Source organism: Drosophila subpulchrella, chromosome X (genome assembly GCF_014743375.2).
Source record: "Drosophila subpulchrella strain 33 F10 #4 breed RU33 chromosome X, RU_Dsub_v1.1 Primary Assembly, whole genome shotgun sequence".
NCBI lineage: Eukaryota > Metazoa > Arthropoda > Insecta > Diptera > Drosophilidae > Drosophila > Drosophila subpulchrella.
Window position 1 is genome coordinate 21,840,998 of NC_050613.1, and position 23,116 is coordinate 21,864,113.

Genomic DNA, 23,116 nt, shown 5'->3' on the forward strand with positions numbered 1-23,116 from the left:
TTTCAGGTGCATAAATATTTTCCAAGCCCAGAAATACAACGAATTATTTCAGAAAAACGACTATTTTTATAAACTGCATAATTTTAGACACCTAAAATAATATTGGGGTTTGGTTTCAAAATCCTGTAGATTTGTATGGCCTCCCCAATAAACTCGATTTAAAAGAGTACAGAAGAATTCCAATAATATTTCTTTCAGATAGTTAAGCCTCCAAAACATCAAAAAACCCAGCTCACTTAAGAATTTTCCAAGAACTCCAATAGGAAATCATAAAAAGGCAATTAAGGAATCCCCAAATATTATTTTCCACGAAAAAAAACTAAAAATAAACAAAAAAGTGTTGTGATTTCCACAAAAAAAGCACTGTGATTCGCAGTATGTCCTTTGTTCAACATATGAGAATGGCAAAAAAGAGGTGAATGGGTGTGACAAAATCAACTGTCGAATAGGAATAGATAGAAAAACCATGCATTTGTAAAAACTAAATGTTCTTTTTTAGTTTATTATGAATGTTTTGCGGCCGTGGCTGCTGTAAATTGTTGTTGGTGGCTTACAAAATAATACACAGTAGTTACACATATGAATAAAGTATATAATATATATTGAATATGATTAATGTATAATTATATATGCTAGCAACTAAACTTATAGGTAAACAAAAAATAATCGTATAGTTAAAAAATCATATTTATATTTATTACTATGGGTAATAAAAATATAATCGAATCAGTGTGTGTGTGGGCCAAGTACATTTTGTGTGTGTGTGTGTGTGTGTGTGTGTAGTGATGGTAATGGTTTAGTTTTTAGTTTTTAGTTTCCTATCTGCGGGGTTTTGAAAACTAAACGTTAAGGAGAACAACAACATGAACACTACGAAAATGTGGATAAAATGCTTCAGGGCTAGGAATAAAATGATGGGTTAGCATGTGTGAGCTGATTTGATGGGATAGGATCGAATTGAATTGATTAAAACAATATAGGGGTGTTTTGTAAACTAGATTACTTAAATCGCTGAAGCCGAACCACTTGAATCACCAATTTTATCGAGTTGTTTATAGCAGTTTTATTTGTATGTTCGGTTTAATCATTTTCGCTTTCGCTAGCTTTAATTTAATTCTCCGTTTGATTTCTTCTTTTTTTTTTTGGTTTATATACATGGTATTCTGTTATGTGAAATTGTTTATGATTTGCTAAGTTCCCCTTTTCTACTTTTACTTTTTTCGATTTGTTATTAATATTAAATTTGTTGTGTATATATAAGGTTTAATTACTTAATTGAGTGGTTTATATATTGCTGTTCTTGTTGTTGTTGCTGCTGCTGCACTATTGTTTTGTTGTTGGCTTTTGTTGGGATTTTCTAAAGTATTTGCTTTATATTTATTTATTGGTTTTCTTTCTGTAAATATAAGGTTGTTGGTTTTGTATAGAGTTAACGTTAGATGTTGTAAGGCGTCTAAAACCGCTGCTAATTGCGTTGTTGTTGTTGTTGTTGTTGTGTCTGTGTGCATCGCATTTAGAATATGGTTTTTCCATCTGTTTTAAATCCTTCCACACACTTTTTTTGTTTATTGTTTTAATGGCTCCTGGGCTTGGCTCATCCTGCTATCCTGCTGGCTGGTTATTCCTCAACTGTACATGATTTGTATGCGATTTAACTCTATTCTTAGCTTTTTAACTATCAAATTGCTGCTGGTGTTGCTGCCGCTGCTGCTGTTGCTGCTGAAGATGTTGCCGCTGCTGCTGTTGCTGCCGATGCTGCTGCTACTGTTCCTGTTGCAGTTGCTCCTGTCGCTGCTGTATCTGCAACACGATGTTGCCTTCTCCTCCGACCTTTTCCTACTTTTAAGCTTTACATTTCCACCTGCAAAAAGAAAAGCACACCAAACACACAAACACAAACACAAACACACACACACGCAACATGCAACGCCAACACAAAATAAAGGACACCAAAAAGGATATTTGTAGAGAAATTGGGAGTAATCACAAAGAGAAAAAAGAGAGAAATAGAAAAGAAAGCAAAAAAAAAATCAAAGTTATAATCAGGTATATGTATATATATATCCGAATTCGATTTTCAAAAATTTGTCAGCCTGTTTTTTTGCTTTCTGAATACGAAAAACCAAGGTTGCATCAAGGATCTACATGGACTATAAGATCTTAAGCTAGGGTCTGGTATCTATAGGGTGTCACAGGTTCATCAGCAGCAGCAGAGGCAACGACGCCAGCAGCGCAGCCATCCGTAGTCTCCACCCGTTGCGTTTCCTGCTTTGCTTCACCTGGTGCTCCTCCTCCGAATCCATTTCCATATCCATATCCTTGTCCTGGTCCTGATTTTTCATCCTTCTCCTCATCGTTCCTCCTCCTCCTCCTCTTCTCTTGGCAATGGCAGCTGTGCTTAGTCAATTTGCTTGGAGATCAGTCGTTGGTTATTTCTGGCCATGATGGTTGTTATGATGATGATGCGAGGCGGCCGTTGCTGTTGACGTAGAGGTGGCCACCACTCCTACCCCTCCTCCTCCTCCGCCGCCGCCACCACCGCTGGACTTTTGTTGGTTAATCTGCGGCTGATTCTGCAGACTGGCGAAACTGGTGGGCGCCAAAAGAGCGCAAGTGCCAAATGTATGCTTGGGCATGCTCAGGAATCCAGCTCCACCACCTCCGCCGCCACCTCCTCCCGAGGAACCACTGCTGCTGCTCACAATGGCCTGTCCCTGTCCTGGGCTCGAGGTTCCAGCGAACTTGCCCAGCTGGTAATAGTGCATCGCATAGGAATCCTCGCCAACTCCACGCTGCTTGCCATTGGGAAAGTAGCTATTGCTGTTGGTGGTCGATGTGCAGGCCGATTGAAAGGAGCTGCTGGTCGTGGATGAGGGCGATTGGGCAGCAATGGTTCCTCCTCCACCCACCGTGGAGGAGGAGTCCACCGCCTCGCCAGAGGATGAGGTGGCACCTCCCCCGCCGCCGCCGCCACCGGATGAACTGGTACTGCTGGAGGAGGTGTTGACCGTCAAACTAGTGCTGCTGGCATACGAGACATTGAAGGACTCATCGCCACCGCCTCCGCTGCTGTTTAGGTCATCCATGCCGCTGCCCGCTCCCTCGGCTGCTGCTGGTGGAATGTCTATGGTATGGGATTCGTTGCCAAAGATCAGGCGGAGTCGCTTCTTCTGCGGTGTGCCATATACACTGCTACTGCTCGGCGCTGGCGATCTGCGTTGGCTGCTCCTGCTGCGGCTGCGCTGTTTCTTTCTCTGCTTCTTGGTGGGCAGCTGCAGTTCCTCCTCCTTTGGCGGCGGCTCGTCCTCTTCTTCCGCAACTGGCGCTTCGTCTTCCTCATCATCTTCCTCCTCCTCTTCGTCGTCGTCGTCATCGTTGCCATGCTCGGAAATGCCCTCCATGCGCAGGATCTCGTACTCAATGCCATTGGAACTGCTGCCGGTTAGATTTAGCGCAGCTCTACCAGATCCATCTCCATCTGTTCCTCCGCGATGGGAACCCGATGCATTTCGACCGGCGCCACCATTGCTCAGACTCGTTCCGAGCTCAATAACTTCGTCCAGAATTGGGGAACGCTTCATACGCAGCGTTAATTTCAGCCTGCGCTCTGGGGTTTTTAGGAGTGGCTCGACATTGCTGATGCTCGAGGAGGAGGACGATGAGGTGGCAGCTTCTCCTGCTGCCTGGTTTGCTCTCTTGCGCTGCCCACCACTAGATCCCGATGAGAATCCACCCAAAGCTTCGCAGTGGATACTCTGCGCCGCTGCCAAGGCAGCTGCCCTGCGACTTCGTTTCTGTTTGACCGGGGGATTTGTAGCTCCCTCGTCCCTTTGCTTTTGCTTATCCAGCTGCTGTTGCTCCTTGATTGTTGTTGCTTGGTTGGAAGGAATATCGGGATCGAAGCTGGCTAAAAGGTTCTTCTTGTAGGCGGGACTCGGGCTGCGACTGCGACGCGTTGCCTGCTGATGCTGCTGCTGCTGCTGATGCTGATTTTCTGAGGATGTGGATGTGGATGAGGGTGTGGACGAGGCCTCACTTGGTGCTGGCTTCTTCGATTTAACACTAAGTCTACCGCTAAGATTAGAATTATGATTAATTCTACTGCTATTATTACTATTATGATTATTACAATTTGTAATCGTTGTTGCTTTGTTGTTGCTGCTGCTGCTACTGCTGCTGCTGTTGTTGTTGTTTGTTGTGGTTGCAATGTTATTGTTATGGGCAGTGGCTAATCTGGCTACCAATCCTCCTCTTCCCGCACTATTTCGCGTCACACGCTTCTCCTGCTGCTGCTGCTGCTGCTGTTCCTGTTGCTTCTCCTCCGTCTTCTCTGGATGTGCTTCTTCCGCCAGGATGAACATTTTGGGCGGCACCGGATGATCCTGCTGATTGTTGTGCTCCCTCTTCTGCTGCTCGCTGCTGGTGTCGCTGCTCTCGCCGTCCGTGAGCTTCTCCTTCTGGCGTTCACTGCGTCTCAACTGGCGCTGCTGCCTCTGGTGCAGTGCAGCAATGGCCATCTGGGCGGGCTTGCAGCGCGGCACCAAGACCACCGGTGCCTTGGTGGACAGCGGAATATTGGCAACGACCACTGGGGCCACCACCACCTCGTCCATGGAGGCGGTCGAGATGCTGCTGCTGGTGCTGTTCACACGCATCGATTTGCGCAAACTGCTGGAGCGACCGCCATTAACCTCGGAGCCCGCTCCGCCGGCCACGCCACCCACTTGTGTTGCTCCTGCACCTGCACCTGCTCCAGTTCCAGTGCCAGTTCCGGTTGCCCCTCCTCCACCGCCTGGCTTCTGCATGGCGGCCAATTGCTGCACAGCCGCTGTGGCCTCGGCTCCAGTACTGGCATGCTGGCCATGATTGTGGTGATGGTGATGATGATGATGGTGGTGATGGAAATGATGCTGATGGTGGTGCTGCTGCTGGTAGGCTGCATTGGCCATTATCATCTCGGCATCGTACTTGGTCATGCCCTTCTGGCGCAGCTCCTTCATGGTCAGCGGTGAGACCACAACGTTGGGCAGTTTCTTTTCGAGCAGAGAGACAGGGGCAGTGGCCTCCTTGCCGCCGCCAGTTGGTGGCTGCGATGTTGCCGGCACTGCTGCTCCTCCAGTGGCTCCTGCAGCACCGGTCGCTCCACCAGCAGCTGGTGCTGCTGCTCCGCCTCCTCCGCCGCCGCCGCCGCCAGAAACGACCAATCCGTTCGTGCTGCTACTCTCGCTGGTGCCAGTGGAATCATTTGTGTTGCTATTGCTGTTCGAGGTGCTGTTCGTAGAGTTGGCTCGGCTCTTGATGCGATTAATCCGATTGTCCGTCTCTCGCAGGCGATAGCCACCATTATTGCCGGGTCCACTGGTGGCCAGGCCGAGTCCCATGCTAAGACCCAGCATTAGGCCATCATCCTTGCCGGCAAAGGCGCCGGCTCCACGGCGTTCGCACGTCTCGCACTCGCAATAGCGATTGGAGTCCCCAAAGAAGTCCTCTCCATAGAAACAGGTTATCTCCTCGCCCACCTCGATGTCGCGCAAGACCTTAACACACGCGGTATCCCTGCCGGTGGCCAGAAACTTGCAATTGGCGCGACAATCGTGATTGATGTAGGCAGCCGGTCCCAGCCACAATTGGGCGCAATTCTTGCGGCAGCTGTACATCACCGAAAAGTCATTCTTGCCCGAGTGCAGCAGGGCGGCCTCCTCCGCCTCCGTCAGCTCGGCGATGCAGCCCACCAGACATTCGATCTTGTCGTTCTTTGACCAGCGCTTGGTCGAACTTATCTTGGCGCCGCGTTGCTCCTCCAGTGAATATCTGTAGCAGGCCTCGATGGCAAAGCCACTGTCCTTGTCGAAAACGCGCAGATATCGGACAATCTGGAAGGGATTAAGGAAGATTCGTATCTCGATTAATAGGCAACATATGCAGCAGGGATGCTAATCGATCAAGGATCGCATTGTAAAAGCACTTTGTTAAGAAAACACTCGAATTCTACATACAAACAACCAAAATTTAAAGTTAAATTATAAAGGTAACATGGCTTTATGCCACTTACATGATCGCGAAGACGCTTGGTGGCAATCTTATTCTTGTTCTTGAGATGACGCGGTATCCACGGACCATCGTAGATGCGCTGAATGGCCATATCGTAGTTCTGCGTGTGGATAAAGTCATCCACGATGGCCTTCAGCTGCTGCGTGTCCACCTTCAGGGGGCGAAAGCGTATGTTCATCTTGTGAGTCTGGAAACCGAGATGCGGATCGAGGATCAGCGATGTGGCCAGGTCATCGTTCTCGGACAATTCACGCGGCGACATCCCAGTGGATTGCGACAGGCGGCTGACGGCGCTGCCGTTGCAGCCATTGAGTCCACTGACCACCGATCCCGATCCAGCAGATCCACCACCTCCTCCGCCACCGCCATTCGAGGAGTGATGCGACTGCTGGTGGTGGCTGGGGTGCGGATTCGCCTGCTGATAGTGGGGGGCATGTGGGTGATGGTTGGCCGCCTGGTGGTGGTGGTGCTGCTGCTGCTGTTGTTGCTGCTGGTTCGCCTGGTGGTGCGCTGATGGCGGTGGGCCATGACCCTTGTGGGACATGGACGACAGCAGAGCCGCAGCCGTCGCCGTCGTGGTCGACGTGGAATTGGAACTGCTGGCTAGTGAAGACGTTGCGCTGGTGGTGCTGCTGGCCGAGGCGGTGGAGCCACCGTTTGAGCCACCGGAGCTGCTGCTGTTTGTAAATCTGCTGCCAGTTTCACCGCGCCGCGTGTGATTCGAGCCGACGACCATTCTGTAGGACAGTCTGCAAGATAAAAGTATACCATCAATATTTTAAATATTAAAAATGAAATTTCTTAAAATATTTAACATTTATTTTGTATGTTATACTATTTTGCAGGGCGGTCTGCGATGACAAAAGAACATTGACATTACAAAAAGTTAAAAAAAAATGGTTCATATGGATTTTATATTGATTTACATGGATTAAAGCCCAAATGTTACTTTGACACGTTTAAGCAAGTTGTTTATTTATAAAAAAAAAAATCTTAATTTAATTGTTTGTTTGTTATACTATTTTGTAATGATAAAAGAACATTAAAATTTCAGATATTAAAAAAAATTTATTTTCTTACGCACATTAAAATGATTTACGAATATTAAAGCACAATTGAAATTTTATTTGGCCATTTGATTGTTAATTATGTTTAAATTAAAACCCGGCAATTATCAGCTGTTTTGGAATTCAAATTGCTAAGAACCGCAAACTGTTTTTCGCCATCTGGCAACGCCGATATTCTTGGATTACATGGCTGAGAGCGAGATGGCATTATGATTTCCAGGACTAGGACAAGTGCAAAAGTATTCGCTCGCTCACACACACACACTCCCTTCCTCTCTCTCTCTCTCGCCACAAAGGATAGTTTTGCAAAACTGTTTTAATCAGCTAAAACAGCTGTTATAGCACAATTCAATTTGTGCTATACATTTCACTTATCTCGTTCTGCTGAAATTTATGGCCATAATTATAATTTTACTCATATGGCTTCGCGAGAGGAAGAGAGAGGGAGTGTAACTGAGGTCGTCGACAGACATCCCTCTCGTTCGCACCTATTCCAGGCTCTCAAAGCACACGCACACACACGTGCGAAAAAAATCAATTAACTTGACAAGCACATGTAAAAAAAAAGTATCGATCCACAAAAAAAAAAAAAACAAAGACAATATGGTAATCCTGGAAAACACTCGCACACACACTTACCGAAACAAGTAATAAACGTGAGTGTGTTGGTGAACCAAAAAGCAAACAACATAAAATTTATTATCGATTTGCATGCGCAGCAAACCGTACTTTTCAATTTAGCATTTTTCCTAAAGCTGCGCGGCAATGAAAACGGCAAACTCTTTTCTTTCTGGGCCATAAAGTAAACTAACATAAACACAAGTGGGTGGTGCTGGGAAACATGGCTGGAAATGGAAAATGAATATTTGTTGCTGGCCGAATTGTTCTGAATGGAAATGACTTTTTTTTTTTTGCTTGCAAATTGCTCTCTCAGCTGTTTACAAACGCATACACACACGCACTGGCACACACGACGCAGGTGAGAGCGAGAGAGCAGCATATGCGCAGTGAGAATGGCAGAAAAAGGGTTGCCAAGTGCTCGAAAGGCTTGCAAATTAAATTAATTAGTTGGAAGAGACCGAAATTAGAAACCAGAAAATTATGTTTAACTAGAAATTTCACTGGGGTGTGGGCTTTGTATATATCAAATTCGCAAACTCCATTGTTTATAAGAGCATTTCCAGTGATTTGCCAACCCTAGACGCTCGTTACATGGGAACGAAAAATGGCGGCGCCTGTTACACACACACAAACTCACATTCAAACACTCTCACACAGACACACACACTCACACATTCTGATGTGCTGTTTTTTTTTGTTTTTGCACTAATTCTCGATATTCGATTTGTTGTAAACATTTACCTTAAATGAATTATTCACTAAGGCGCTATTGCCTCTCGCTCGCACTCGCAAAACGATGCTTTGTCTGCTGCTGCTGCTGGTGCCCCAGTGTGCGTGTGTGTGCGTGCGTCTTTTTCCACGGCTTTTCGTCGAGACACACACATACACACAGCGATTGGAGTTGGAGTTGGAATTGGTTATCGTTTTGGATGGCTTGGATTTGGCTTTGGCTGCGTATCCAAAATATATCGCCGCTGCTCTGCCAAATCATTTTAGCTCTTGACGCCTTTGTTCCCCAAAAACATCCAAACGCCGTCCATGGCCCTCGCTCTCTGCCTCTCTTTCGCTCTCTCTCTCTCGCGAGACGCTCCAAAAGTCGCGACTGGCGAGTCGAAAGGGAATCTATCCCTATCTCTTTCACGCCTAGAAGCTGCTGCTGCTGCAGCGCACACCAACACACGCACACCCAGACGGATACATATATTCCTTCGTCGAGCGAGGCGAGACGAGACGAGTGTGTGTCTACGTGCGTATGTATGTTCGCCTTTTTCTTCACTTCTCTGCCTGTTTTTCCGCACTTCTCTATTATCGCCGTTGTGATTTTCTGTTCCTAGCAAAAGATCCGGATCGGTTGTAATTCGGACTTAATTTACAAAATGCGGCTGCCTTTTTTTTCCGCGATTTATCCCGATTCACCAGTGTGACCGCGGCAGGGCCGTTGACGAATACCGCCGGAGTGCGAGTGGCTATCGATAAGCTATCGAGCCGCGTCACCAACCAGGGGTGCCAGCCGTTGCACCCACCGTTGACTTAGCGGAGACACGCACTTGATAACTTTGATATTATCGATTGCCTTTGTATTATCGATTTGCCGATAGCAAGGCCTGCTACATATTTTACTTCTGTGAGGGAAAACGAAAAGTTGTGCTTATTTTCCAACACCAAAAGGGGCTCCTGTGCAAATAGTTGCAGTAATTTGAAGATAACACTTTAAGGTAAGTGGCGGTGCAATGGAAAACCCAGGAAATGCAGTGGAAAAAAGATTGCAGAACAACGAGGAAAACGCACACACACACCAGCTGCATAAGTGTGCGCGTGTGTGTGTGTGTGAGTGCGCATTTCTGGAAAGTGTCGATGTTTTTTTCTTTTTCATATCGGTTATATTTAATGCTGTGTGCTCATCGCAATTCATTTTTTGTAGTCTAGTGTTGTAACAAAAGCCCTGTAAAAAGTAGTGTTGAAAAATCGTTTTAACCTGGTAAAGTCAAATTTGTATACCCTTGTTTAACTACATCTTTATCTATCACTAGAGGGCATGAATCATGAAATGCGAAATAAAAAACGGTTTCCTTTCCCAGAAGATTCTGTATTTGTACCTAATTTGCTTACCGTACCTAACTCATTTCAGAAAAAAGTACCATCCGTACCTAATTTTTCCCAGAATTAGGGAATATTTTGTGTACTAATTTTTCCCAGAATTAGGGAATATTTTGTATACTAATTTTTCCCAGAATTAGGGACTTTTTTGTGTACCGTACCCAGTACAGTATCAATAATTTAATATTCTTTGTTTACCCTTTTCTAGCTTCCCAGAAAAAAACCAAGCAAAATGCCCAGCATCAAGTTGCAGTCTTCCGATGAGGAGATCTTCGACACGGACATCCAGATCGCCAAGTGCTCCGGCACCATCAAGACCATGCTGGAGGATTGCGGCATGGAGGACGACGAGAACGCCATTGTGCCGCTTCCCAATGTGAACTCGACGATCCTGCGCAAGGTGCTCACCTGGGCCCATTACCACAAGGACGATCCCCAGCCGACGGAGGACGATGAGAGCAAGGAGAAGCGCACCGACGACATTATCTCCTGGGACGCCGACTTCCTGAAGGTCGATCAGGGCACTCTGTTCGAGCTCATCCTGGCCGCCAACTATCTGGACATCAAGGGCCTGCTGGAGCTCACCTGCAAGACGGTGGCCAATATGATCAAGGGCAAGACACCCGAGGAGATCCGCAAGACCTTCAACATCAAGAAGGATTTCACGCCCGCCGAGGAGGAGCAGGTGCGCAAGGAGAACGAGTGGTGCGAGGAGAAGTAGAGAGTGCCCCTTGTTGGCGGCCAAAAGTTAGAGGAGGAGAAAGCAGGCGGAGGAGGAGGAGCCATGCCCCGCATCGGAGTTGCTTTATTTAGTTGCTACTCTCTCATTTCATATTTTTTTTGTATTCTTACTTAATGGACCCTCATTTTGAATTTGTATAACTGATCTGCTGCAAGCGTCCTTCGTGCTTGATGTGATTAGCGGGTTTATTCGATCGTCTTACATATATCTCATAATTTATGAGACTTAATTATATGCGAAAAGTAAAACTCTATGTAGCCTACATATATGAATAAGAACATTTTGATTTCACCTTAATAAATATGTACTACCCAAACGGAAGAAACTGATCAATTTGGGGGAAACCCCGTTTTCTGTTGGCTGTTGTATCCATTTCATTGAATTCTAAGAATCTCGACTTCTTGACTGTATATATATATGGTCTTTCTTAAGATTCAATAGCCTTATCAGTGAAATTGTTAAGCTCTGATTCACTGCTGCCATTAAAAAAGGCCTTAAATAATCCGAAAAAATACAATACATAAAATCGGGATTATACTTACTTTAAACCTTATCAGAGTTAATAGTGATTACCCAGTGGTCTCCTTAAGTAAATATTAACATACTTTTATTAACACGTAACTAGTTAGTTATAGATTCACAAGAATATTCATATGTACAGGTGCTTGTACATCTGCCTTCCCTTCAGGGCTTCGTGACGATATCCAACACGCTTAAAGTTCTTGATGTCTAAACTCTCGCAAAATTCGTGACGGCAATAGGTGACTACAGGAATTTTAGGCAGCAGGACGCAAATGCGACACTTGAAGACTGGTGGATCTCCGGGATTTCGTTTGTTCTGCTTTCCACTCATTTTGGTTTAGTTATGCTTTTCCAAACAATAGTTCAATTGAAATGTAGGTATAGCCCTGATTTGGGGTTCAAAGGTATCTAAGTTTTGAACACTTATACATTTCGTTCATTCGAAAGCCTGCTTAAAAATTACTTCAACATTTGATTGCCTCCAAATACAAAATTATTTATCTGAATAAAAAATATTTTGTTATTTTAAGCAAGGGTAAGCATAATTTTTTAAAAACCACAGTTGCTGTTCGATTTAAATGCGCGCTAACGATTTTTTTTATCGATAACATATGTAATGTAAATTTATGTAAATGTAATGATTTACAGAGCTTAAAAAGCTTTCAAGCTTGTGGGTCAATGTACTTATTTAAATTTTTGATGTTGTAAATGATTTGTTTTTACCTACATATTTTAAGCTTAGGCTTGAAAATGAATTTTATTATTTTAAATTTTCCTCGGTATCTAAAGAGAATAGAGCGTTTTTATAGGTAAACATTTTATATCAACCGTTTCGACATAAAACGCGCCAAAATGTTTAACTAGACTCGTTACTTGTAGAGTAAACGGGTTACTGTATTTGGAAAAAAATTATATACCAGGTAGAAGGAATCGTTTTCAAAGCTGCACTTCTAGATTCCATAACTTGGGTAATTAAATTCCGATTTTTATGTGGGATAACTCTAAAAGTTTGTGGTTGAATCCTCTAATATTCTACACTTTAGTTTTTCTTTTAAACGAGGTCACAATTTTAACCCATTTTCATGTTCGATTTTTCCGTATTTCCAATGACTTGCAGTATGGTGACCCAAAACTGCACTTCCATAATCCATAACTTGGGTAATTGGATCCCGATTTATAAAAGGGGTAGCTTTTTGAACTTGTGGTTGAATCCTCTAATGTTCTATACTAAAATCGTTCTTTTAAACGAGGTCACAAATTTAACCCATTTTTATGTTCGATTTTACCATATTTCCAATGACTTGCAGTATGGTGACCCAAAACTGTACTTCTATAATCCATAACATGGGTAATTGGATCCCGATTTGGAAGTGGGATATCTCAATGAATTTGTGGTTGAATTCTCTAATTATTTACATTACAATTTATCTTTTCTAAGTGGGTCAAAATTTTAGCCAATTTTCATATAAGATTTTTTCGTAAGACCAATGGTTTCCAGAATGAGAACCCAAAACTCAACTTCTGGACTCCATAACTTGAGTTATTGTATTCCGATTTTGGAGGTTTATAACTCTATGAACTTGTGGTGGAATTCTCCAATATTCTACATTTAAATCTTTCTTTTAAATGTGGGTCAACATTTTTGCCCATTTTCATGTCAGATTTTTTCGAATTCGCAATGGCTTTCAGAATGGTGACCCAAAACTGCACTTCCAAATTCAATAACTAGGGTAATTGGATCCCGATTTTAAAGTGGGATACCTCTATGAGTTTGTGGTTGAATTGTCTAATAATTTGCATTATAATTTCACTTTTTTAAGGCGATGAAAATTTTAGACCATTTTCATGTTCGAATTTTTTGTAATACCAATGATTTTCAGAATGGGAACTTAAAACTGAACTTCTAGACTCCATAACTTGAGTTATTGTATTCCGAGTTTGAAGGTTGATATCTCTATGAGTTTGTGGTGAAATTCTCTAATAATTTACATTATAATTTATCTTTTTTAAGAGAGTCAAAATTTTAACCCATTTTCATGTTCGATTTTTTCGTGGTTTTCAAAATGGGAACCCAAAACTACACTTCCATAATCCATAACTTGGGTAATTGTATTCCGATTTTGAAGGTTGATATCTCTATGAGTTTGTGGTGGAATTCTCTAAAAAGTTACATTATAATATATATTTTTTAAGAGGGTCAACCTTTTAGCCCATTTTAATGTTAGATTTTTCCGCAATACCTATGGTTTTCAGAATGGGAACCCCAATCTACACTTCCATAATCCATAACTTGGGTAATTGACTGCCGATTTTGAAGTGGGATATCTCAATGAATTTGTGGTTGAATTCTCTAATAGTTTAAAATAAAATCTTTCTTTTAAAAGAGGGTCAAAATTTAAACCGGTTTTCATGTTAGATTGTTCCGTATTCTCAATGGCTTTCAGAATGGTGACCCAAAACTGCACTTCTATCATCCATAACTTGGGTTTTTCGATTTTGAAGTAAATGTAAATATTTATTTCACCTAAGAACTCACAATGGATACATAAAATATCAAAATCATAATACCCAAGCACGGGGATCCCCTAGAGATATACATTTAAAATAGCGAATTTATAATACCCTAGATAGGGTAATAAAACCGCTTGCTATCTTCACGGGAGGTCTGCTCCTGTTTTCGCTTCTGTTGCGTTGGCGTTTTCTTTGTAGTCGCGCTCATTTTGCTGGCTGTTTATGCGTCTCGCCTGCCAATACTGGACAAAGTAGATAAAGGTCCAAGGACCTCCCATTTTATCCACCCCCGATGAAAGGAGAAAGCAGCTTTGAGAGCGGGAAATGTATTGAACAATCGCTTTGAGTGTGCACTTGGCTTAAATGTCCGTGCCAGACTCTGCAATTGATCGATGGCCAAAACCCAGAAATAGGAAAAAAAAAAAAATAAAACAAAAAAGGATAAAGTTGGCAAGCGGAGATCTAAAGCGAAAGTTTTCCATTTTCACCGGGATTTTTTTGTTAGCCCAGCTGACATTGAACTTAAGGCATAGAAAGTAAACAAGAAGGGAAAATAACCTTAGGTTAATCAGGAATTTTTGATTAAAAATGTAGAAAGTATTATAAGCAATATTAACCCATTTATAGTATATAGGTATTATATAGTTGTTAAGTAATTTTTGGATTTAATTTAAATATTTTAAAAAATACCCAAAACATATAAACACAAATTAAGAATGGATTGGCATTCATAAGTTTTAATTTCATTTGTTTATTGTCTATTTAGTATGCAAGTGCCAATTGAAATTAAATCGAAATCGTATTTTCAATTGGCCCTTTGTATTATGATTGCGCAGCGTGGCAAGTTATTAATATTGTTGGTTTGTTGTTATTATTTTAATTTTTTATTTGCCACGGGGTACGGGGGGGTATTGTGTTTGACTTGGAAGGCCCCCCTTTTCGCCGTCCCACACTCCAGGGGCGCTCGCCATTTCAATTATCATGCGGAGCGAGGGGGGTGCTCTTGAGTGAAAGGCTGAATGGCGAAAGAACGAAGGCAAGGCAAATAAAAGCAAGGCAGAGCCAAGGAAAAAATTGTGAAAATGGCCTGGGCAGGGGAGCGGAAAAGTAAAAAGGGTTTTCCACTCCCACTGCCAAGGAGTAATTAGTGTGCATTTCCTTCCACCACCCACCCCACCCCACCCAAAGCCCCCTTTTCCGCGTGTGTTTGTGCAACATTTGCTTTTCCACTTCGTTTGCGACAATCAAATGTAACAAAGGAGCGGAAAAAAGGTTGCACAAAAAAAAGTGAAGGAAAATCCAGTTTGGGGGAGGGGAGAGTGCGGGGAACAGGATGAAAACGGAAGATCAGGAGCAGAAGTACACTTGGAAAAAATTAGAATATCATTAAAAATTAATCTGATAGCATATCTATGTTGAAATTATTCTTTCGGTTATAGGAATTTGTTATTACAATATCCAATATAATATAAAAATAATCAAGGAAGTACTAGGGTGTCCAAAGGTATGCAAGAATATATTTCTAATCTAAAAGTCCACCGAATTCATACCTATAAGTGATGTTCCTTTTTTTACAGCATACTTTTAGACATCTTTATATGCGATCTCATAACCATAATAAAATATTAAATAAATCAAGATAATACTAGGATGACTAAAGGATTTTAAAAATGTTTTTTAATCTATAAGTCCACCGAATGCATTTTAAAAGACGAGGTTCTTTTTTCACAGCATACTTTTAGACATCTTTATAGGTGATCTCAGAACCATAATAAAATATAAAAAAAAACAAAATAATATTAAGATGACTAAAAATAGATTGAAAAGATCGCTATTTCGATGTTCCTTTTCACAGCATACTTTTAGACATATTTTTAAAAGATCTCAAACCCCTTGTCTTGCTTCATTTTCTATATGCACAGTTTAATCACAACCATAATGTTAGCAACACATAAATAGTTAGCTATAGATTCCCAAGAATATTCATATGTACAGGTGCTTGTACATCTGCCTTCCCTTCAGAGCTTCGGGACGCTTTCCAACACGCTTCACGTTCTTGACCTGTAGATTCCTGCAGAATTCGTGGCGGCAATAGGTGACCACCGGGATATAGGGTAGAAGACCGTAGATGCGACACTCGTAGACCTCGGGATCTCCAGCATATGGGTCGTTCTCCTTTCCGCTCATTTTCCGGGTATGTTTTTTTCTGTTGTTCCAAACTAATATTCGTTTTACCTTTAAGGTAGAACACTGAAAGGGGGCTCAAGGGTAGCTAGATTTTTGTTATATATATTATAAGACTAGGTGGATAAAAAGTAGAGCAGCTAGATATGATTCGCAGTGCATTTGGTGGGGGCACCTGCCATTTGCCATCGCCAGTCGGCACTCACCTGGCTGGGCCCTTTTATCGTCTAAGTCGTCGTCCTCCACTGGAACGTGACATTGAATACGTCTGCATCCTGGTGGCTCCTTCTGGCTCCTCCAAGCTCACACCCTTCTTCCGCATTTCGCCCCGCATTTTGCCCCGCATTTTCTTCCACTTTTCAGTTCCTGGCCAATGCTAATCTCTCTGTAATTAAGACTGTCACTCATTCAGGCATTTGCTTGCCATTCAGTTTGCCCATCTTGGCAAGTTGGGAAGTTGGCAAGTCCTCTACTCCTTTTCGTCCTTGCATCAATGGCGTGGGCGGATGGATAGGCGTGGCCCCATTTGAATTGCCTTTAATTGCATGTTGTTGTTCCCACTCCCAGTTTTTCGGGTTGTTGTGCATCCTTTATGGGGAAATAGAGTCTTCTCGAGAGGATTTTCCAGTGGGGGAGGTGGGGGCTTGGCAATAAAAGGTTTAGATTTCAGGTTCAGGATCAGGAGCTTGGGGATCACTGAGGGTGAAATTGGCTGGCCTAAATGTGATTTTTATTTACTTCCACTTGACTTAGGAGATGGCTAAAGAATATTGAGAGGATGCAACAATGAGTACAAATAACAATGGCAAGAGTCTAGTAATTAATCAAAGACTACGTTTTAGCAATGGCAGTGAAACAGGAATATATGTAAAATCAAAGGACATTTTTAGCATGGAAAGAAATTGCATACCATGAAGGTTCTTAAATAAGAGGATTATAATCTCAATACTTTAAAATTAAATTGCCAATATCTTAGATTGTCTCAAATCCATAGTCTTAATACACCATTAACTATAAATATGATGATATGATATCTTATATGATATGATGGTGTTAAGATATTACAAATAAAAATTCCTATAATTCTTAAACCTTAAACAATCAAATATTAATCTAAAAATCTCTTGTTTTGATTTTTTAAATAATGAAATGTAACAAATTGGTCTACTAATTAAGAGCACTTAAGATGAACACCACCCATTTGAGGAGGTCACCTAGTCGTTAAGTGTCACCCAGTAAATTTACGATAAACAGATTTTCGCTCCCTCGAGCTTTTTAAGTTTTATACGATTCCGTTTTGGAAATGAATTGTGCAAGTGTTGTGTGTTAGTGCCATTAAGTTGCTTTATGATCCGCAGCCATAAATTAGCGCAAACATTGGATCAGTCGGAGTCTTCGACTTGGACTCCAGTCCATTCCATTCCACACACCACTCGACTCGACTCTATTAATATCCGAGTGGCGGGATTGCCCCACCCCCAGCCAGAAACTCGAGATTTATGGGCTCCAATGGGAATGCGTGGGATGTTATCGTAGGACTCGGTCTATCGTCCACACATCGGCAAATATCCACACATAATCCACACATGGTTAGGGTAGTGAGAGTGTATACATATGTATATATGCGGTACAAGGCGATGTTCTGGTGTAAATTTCATCTGGCCTCTGAGAATTCCCCCTCTTCTGCCCTCCCATCGCCAATGCAAATGTAAATAATGCAACTTTCGGTCGCTCCATCTATCAAAGTCTTGAGGGGCTGGGGTTTTCCAAGGGGTGTTACGAAATGGGAATGGGACTTTCGGGGGTTTCGGCGGGGAGGGGCTGCTAAAACGTTTTGTTTATTGTTGGCATCGACTTTAGTCGGCCAACTCTTCCGCTTTTGATGCTGCAGAAGATAAACTAGAAGGAAGTTATCTATAAAGATTGTACAAGATGTCCTTACAGATATTATCCCAAAAGGTAGTTAAGAGCACATGGTGGAAAAGTAGTTAGGGACAGTAATATATGATATCTATATCTATGTTACCTAACAGATATTATTAGAAAAGGTGGTGGTGAAAATGGTGAACCGAATTATAACTTATCTATTAGATATGTACACTTTAAAAAATTGGATCGAGTAGATCTTAAAGAGATACTATATAAAGTTAGTAAACCAAAATAAACTTATGCCGCAAAGAGCATTCATAAATTATGTTTCTACCCAAATTACCCGTGGAAACATTAGTTCCTTCTGATTGATACTAAATCTTTTGTATCGTTAGAATTAAACTCACCCATAGCTATTCATCACCCCCCTCTCAAATCCCTCCCCTCTTTCACCTTGCAACTCTTTCCTTTCCAATTCTATTTATACGCACTCACTTCAAAGTACATAAGAACTGAAATCTTTAGTACCTATGTGGGTACATATATGTATTTCTTATGAAGCACATCTTTATTGTTATTGTTGCAGCCCCTGCAGTTTTGAAATCTTCATTGGCACTTGAACACGAAATGCCATGTTCATATCCGTATATTGCGATCATGATTTTACCTCCCCTTTCTCCCTACGTTTGTCCATCATCTTTGCTTTTCACTTTCAAAAATTGTAAACGGTCATTGACTTGGAGAAGAGTTTTCTAGTTTTATTTCAAGTCCCATCTGTTGCCAGTTCATATTGGTCAGATCGACAGTGCGTTTAAAAAATACAAATCCATTCTAGTAAATGAAAAAGTTTGCCACTATTAAATCAGTAATACGAAAGCATTATATGATATGATAATATAATATGTTATGATGTAATATGATATGGTATGATATGTGATATGTATTTTATCATAAGGTATCATTTAAAAAACAAACCTACCATTTTGTACCACACCGTTGCATTTAACAGATGCTATTTGCTTACTATATGTGCATATATGTTCCTGAACAGTCATAAACAGAGCGTGCTGAATGGTGCTTTAGTGGCGTCATAAACTCTCCTCTCTCATTGCAGCCCTTCTCCTCGTAAATATTTCACAAAACAATAAAAGATAGGAGAAATTTACGGAAGAAAATGTGCTAAAAATTCTCTGTTTTTATAGAATCACTTTGAAATCTTTTTTGTTTCACACTTCTTATTCTCCAGATTTATTTTGAAAGTTTTGGGACGTGAATAATGTTTTATTTCTCCTTATAGATGTGCACATGTTGCTCTGCATTTTTCTTTATGGGCATTGTGTTTATTTGGAGCAGATATATAATTTCCGTACCACTGAATATTTTGCTGCAATTAACAGCAGAAGTTCAGCTGACAGCTGTTGCATGGAATTTCCAATCGAGTAATGGTAATATCGAATCGGGAATTCTCGACGGAGGGGTTCAAGGGGCTAGGGCTCCCCATATATTTATGCAGGCAATGTGTGTGGAATAAACTGAAACGGAACCGGCCAAGCGTCCATGCAAATTGTTGAAAATCATACACTCACAAACACTTTTCCACAGGGGCAGGGGTGTAACTAAAAAGGGGGCCAGGGGGGTGTAATTCGAGGGGGGCGCAATGAACAGTTGTGCAGGAAATTTACATAAAAAATACAGAATCAAGGAAAACTAAGATAAATGTAGGTTAGTGTGAAGTGGATATTACCTTAATGTAAATAAAAAGTATCTATCGATAGAAGAAAGAATAACGATATTTCCGATAACGATATTTTCGATAAATAAAGTATATAAGGCTTGATAGTTACATAGCAGGGAAAACCTCTGGGCTTATATATTTTTTAAGAGGACAACATTTATTGTTAATGTTATAATCGGTGATACTTTAAACAAGCAATGATTTCGATAATTGTCGATAGATTTTAAGCATATAGAAACTTAACTATGTGTTAAGCAAGTGGGAGGACTAGGTCTTAAAGGTCTTAGCTCCTCAACTTTATTTATCTTCACGAGTTCCATATACCAACCAACATGCCCCATAAAAAAATGTAGTATAACCCTGCCAAGATTGGCAGCAGCTGCTCGGATTTGCTCGGACAATCCCCATTGCCATCTTTTGCATTTGCAGCTCGTCCTGCACTCACACCCAAATCCATGTCCATATCCAAATCCAAATCATTTAAGCAATTGCAGTTAAAGATTGGATTGACTGGGCAAGGGAATTTCGGTTGGCTGTGCCATATGTACATTGTACATATGTATATATATATATTATATAAAGCGGAGCAGAGGGGAGTTGGCTGGTAGAGCAAATGTTTGCCTTAGATGCACACTATACCATCTGCTGACCAGGACAATGTCTTTGTGGATGAGCAGAAAAAGGGGAAAAGGAGGTAAATGGGATGTCAAAAGACAGGAGCTTCGGAAAATGCGGGCGCAGCCAGAAGGACAACGCACAAAAGTGTGCAACAAAATACGGCAGCAATGCAATCGAGGGAAATGAATTAAAAACACGAAGGACAGGGCGGAAAATGTTTTAAGGGGGGTTAGGGTGTTGGGGGTGCGAGATGATAGATAGGCAGGAAAAGCGGAAACTTCGTGACCGTTCAAGTTCCTGCCGGATTTGCATGGACAAAAGTGAAAAGTGATAAGCGGCTTAGGACTTGGCTAATGAGTCGTTACCCCTCTAACCGCCCTTATTAAAGTTCGCTATCTATCTGCTTTCACTAACTACATATTGTATCTCCCGCTGTGCTGCTATACCCTTACCAAGGGTAGGTCTCTTTTTATAAACCACATATCATAGGTATATCTTTGAAAAAAATGTATTATCAGTGTAGTAGTGTGAAAAGAAAAATGCTAATAAGATATGATGATCAGTTTGATCAATTGCAGTACTAATTATTTCTTGAAACAGGGCGTACCATTTTAATATGTTCGCCATCTAGCTTGTTGATCTCTTTTTCTCTTTCGGAGAGTTTGGAATATTGCTGTCTCGCTCTTAGCCAGAGTAATTTTTTTCAAATTGAGAGAATTTTTAAAGAGAGGAAATCCAAGAAAGGAGAATATGAAATGAAATCGTACGTGCTTATTTTTCTCTGTAGAGAATTTATAAAAAAATATTTTCCCTTATGAAAAGTGAATCATAAAATACCAATAATACCAGGGCTTGAAAATCCCCATAATCACTATTGATTGCACTTATGCAAATATAGCCAAAAATATAATTATATTATCATAATGATCTTGAATGCCACTTATCCCTTTCTCAAAGAGCATATCCAAAGCCTCAGTGACCGCATTAGGCGCCTCTTTTTCCCCGGTTTGAAGTCGACGCGTGTTTCCCGAACTTTTTGACAGCAGCCCTCACATGCCGCATCCCTCGGAACCCCCCCTGAAATACCCAACCGCAACTTTCACCACAAAGTATTCAAAATTAGCACGCAGCCCTGGCAAACCGCACACAAAGTTACTTGGCCAGGGCGCAAAAACCATAAAAGTGAAATTGATGTCAGAACAGGCGACTGAAGGAGGTTGGGGAGGGGGTTGAGGGTTATAGGGAAAACAGGAAAAGCTGAAAACCTGAAAAGCGAGCGGAGATTGGATGGGGGTGACCAGATTATGACACATTTCTGGTGCATACATATATTAATGGCAGGCTCCTCGGCTTCCACTGGGCTGTCACCTCGTGGCAACCTCAAGTCATCTGGCGAATGTCGAGATTCTGTGCGGTTTTGGGTGGTTAATTTTGGTCGGGCTGCACAGGAAATTCCACCCTGAGTGGTCAACAATTCATTAACTGCCCATGGTCATTAACTGCCATTAGTGCATTTCCAATTTCCAACCACTAGCCTTTGAAACCACATGGTCGGAAATTGAGGCGTAGCTCCTTAAGCTTTAGTTGAGCTCTAGAAAATATATCCCCCAAGATGTGGGAATAAATGGAACATAAGCATATATTTAAGAAACCATAGATGTCAAGCAATAAAACATTTAATAAAATTCAGATTTAACAAATTTTTGAACTAAATGTGCATCAAAACTAATCGCAAACTGAGTAGTTTCGATTGCAAGTGGAGTTCAGGTGCATTGCACCTGTGATTGAATTTGTTTCGATGGCAATCTATAACACAATTCATCAGATATCAAGAGTCTTGAATCGAGTGCAATTTCTGCTAAATTGAAATAACTTTGAGACTGCCCCATCGATGCAATTACCCAAACTGAATGGAAATGGTCAACTGTAGAGGTGAGTACACGTGTAAAAAATAGTAAATATTATATATTTGCGTATATAATTATGATAAATTAATGAATGCCAACAAAAATTGTGTGTAAATTCCACTGCATTAAGGTATTTTTGTTACTTTTGGTCCTCCGCGCCGGATACCAGAGTTTTCCCTTTAACATAATTAATGCAATTGTGTTCGTAAATATGCGGTGAGTATTGTAATCGCTTTATTTTGGAATTTATTTTAATGATTTAATCAAATTGTTTCTCTCGATTATGCCGTTCTGGCATTTTCGCCTTTTTTTTCTGAGTATTATTGGCAGTGGCCCAGTTGTGGAAACGCAGGGGGGGCCACCTGAGTTATGCAATCCGAAGTCATTCCTTTACCTGGCTCTAAAAAAAAGAGCTCCTGGCTCCTTCTCCATCTCCATTCTGCCCCTCATAAACTCACCGCCCACCTTTGGCTCACTCACCTGCCATTTGCTGTGTGTTCGCTTGTTTGTTAAATTGAACAATTTATTTTATTTTTTTTGCACTCGCCATTTCGATGTTTGCCGCCCGACACTCGGGCACTCCTGCAAGGATATCCTGCTGCTCCGTAAAGGACAACAGCAAGGAAAGCTCCTTTCACCTTGCCACTTCCCCTGTGTTTTTTTAGTTTTCCTTTCTTTTTTTTATTTTTTTTGCTCTCAAGTGGAAATGGCAGTGAAGTGCGATAGTTTAGCATTTGTTTGCCTTGCCTTTGTTGCAAATGAATGCGCTAGATTTCACTTGCATTTTATTTGCAAACAATTTTCAATGTTTTTTGCTCGTGCATCCCTCGGTTTGCCACTTGCCTCTCGAGATATGACACATCGTCCGTTTTCCATTTTTCATTTTCGGAAACGCAGCGAAAGTTGTCAACTCTGACCGAATCGGGCCATCAGACCGGAAATGTCCTGGACCCAATTAAAAAAAAATATATCTGGAAATGTAATCAAAAAGGAAGTTTGAGTGCTATACTTTTTCACTTTTGAAGGGATGCTGAGGTAAGAAATTCTTGGAAGATTCCCCCAAAAAAATAGCATCAATTTTTGATATAAATAAAGTAGTATACCTGCAAAGCTATCCCAATTATAAATTATTTCATTGATCAATAAATATTTTCTCAATTTACGCCACATTCATTTTATTCCATGGAACTTT

General features: G+C 41.5%; 2 protein-coding genes across 5 annotated transcripts; one reads left to right on the forward strand and one right to left on the reverse strand.

The window, feature by feature from the left end:
• Positions 1–1,038: 1,038 nt before the first annotated feature.
• LOC119558088 (histone-lysine N-methyltransferase Suv4-20) lies at positions 1,039–9,189 on the reverse strand. Of its 4 annotated transcripts, none has more exons than XM_037871295.1 (4): positions 7,758–7,967; positions 6,053–6,800; positions 4,130–5,873; positions 1,039–1,861 (listed from the first exon to the last, which is right to left on the reverse strand). In XM_037871295.1, exons 1-4 carry the CDS (start codon positions 7,829–7,831, stop codon positions 1,626–1,628), a joined length of 2,802 nt encoding a protein of 933 aa, XP_037727223.1. In that variant the 5' UTR covers positions 7,832–7,967; the 3' UTR covers positions 1,039–1,625. The 4 variants fall into 4 exon arrangements, with proteins under 4 accessions (XP_037727223.1, XP_037727222.1, XP_037727221.1 ...); XM_037871296.1 differs by lacking the exon at positions 1,039–1,861 and adding an exon at positions 3,770–4,074 and having other exon boundaries at positions 7,758–7,969; XM_037871294.1 differs by lacking the exon at positions 7,758–7,967 and adding an exon at positions 8,481–9,189 and having other exon boundaries at positions 1,719–5,873.
• Positions 9,190–9,301: 112 nt separating this feature from the next.
• On the forward strand, positions 9,302–10,903 carry LOC119558089 (S-phase kinase-associated protein 1). The gene is made up of 2 exons (XM_037871297.1): positions 9,302–9,454; positions 10,045–10,903. The coding sequence occupies exon 2, from the start codon at positions 10,069–10,071 to the stop codon at positions 10,555–10,557; it is 489 nt and encodes a 162-aa protein (XP_037727225.1). The 5' UTR covers positions 9,302–9,454; positions 10,045–10,068; the 3' UTR covers positions 10,558–10,903.
• Positions 10,904–23,116: the final 12,213 nt, after the last annotated feature.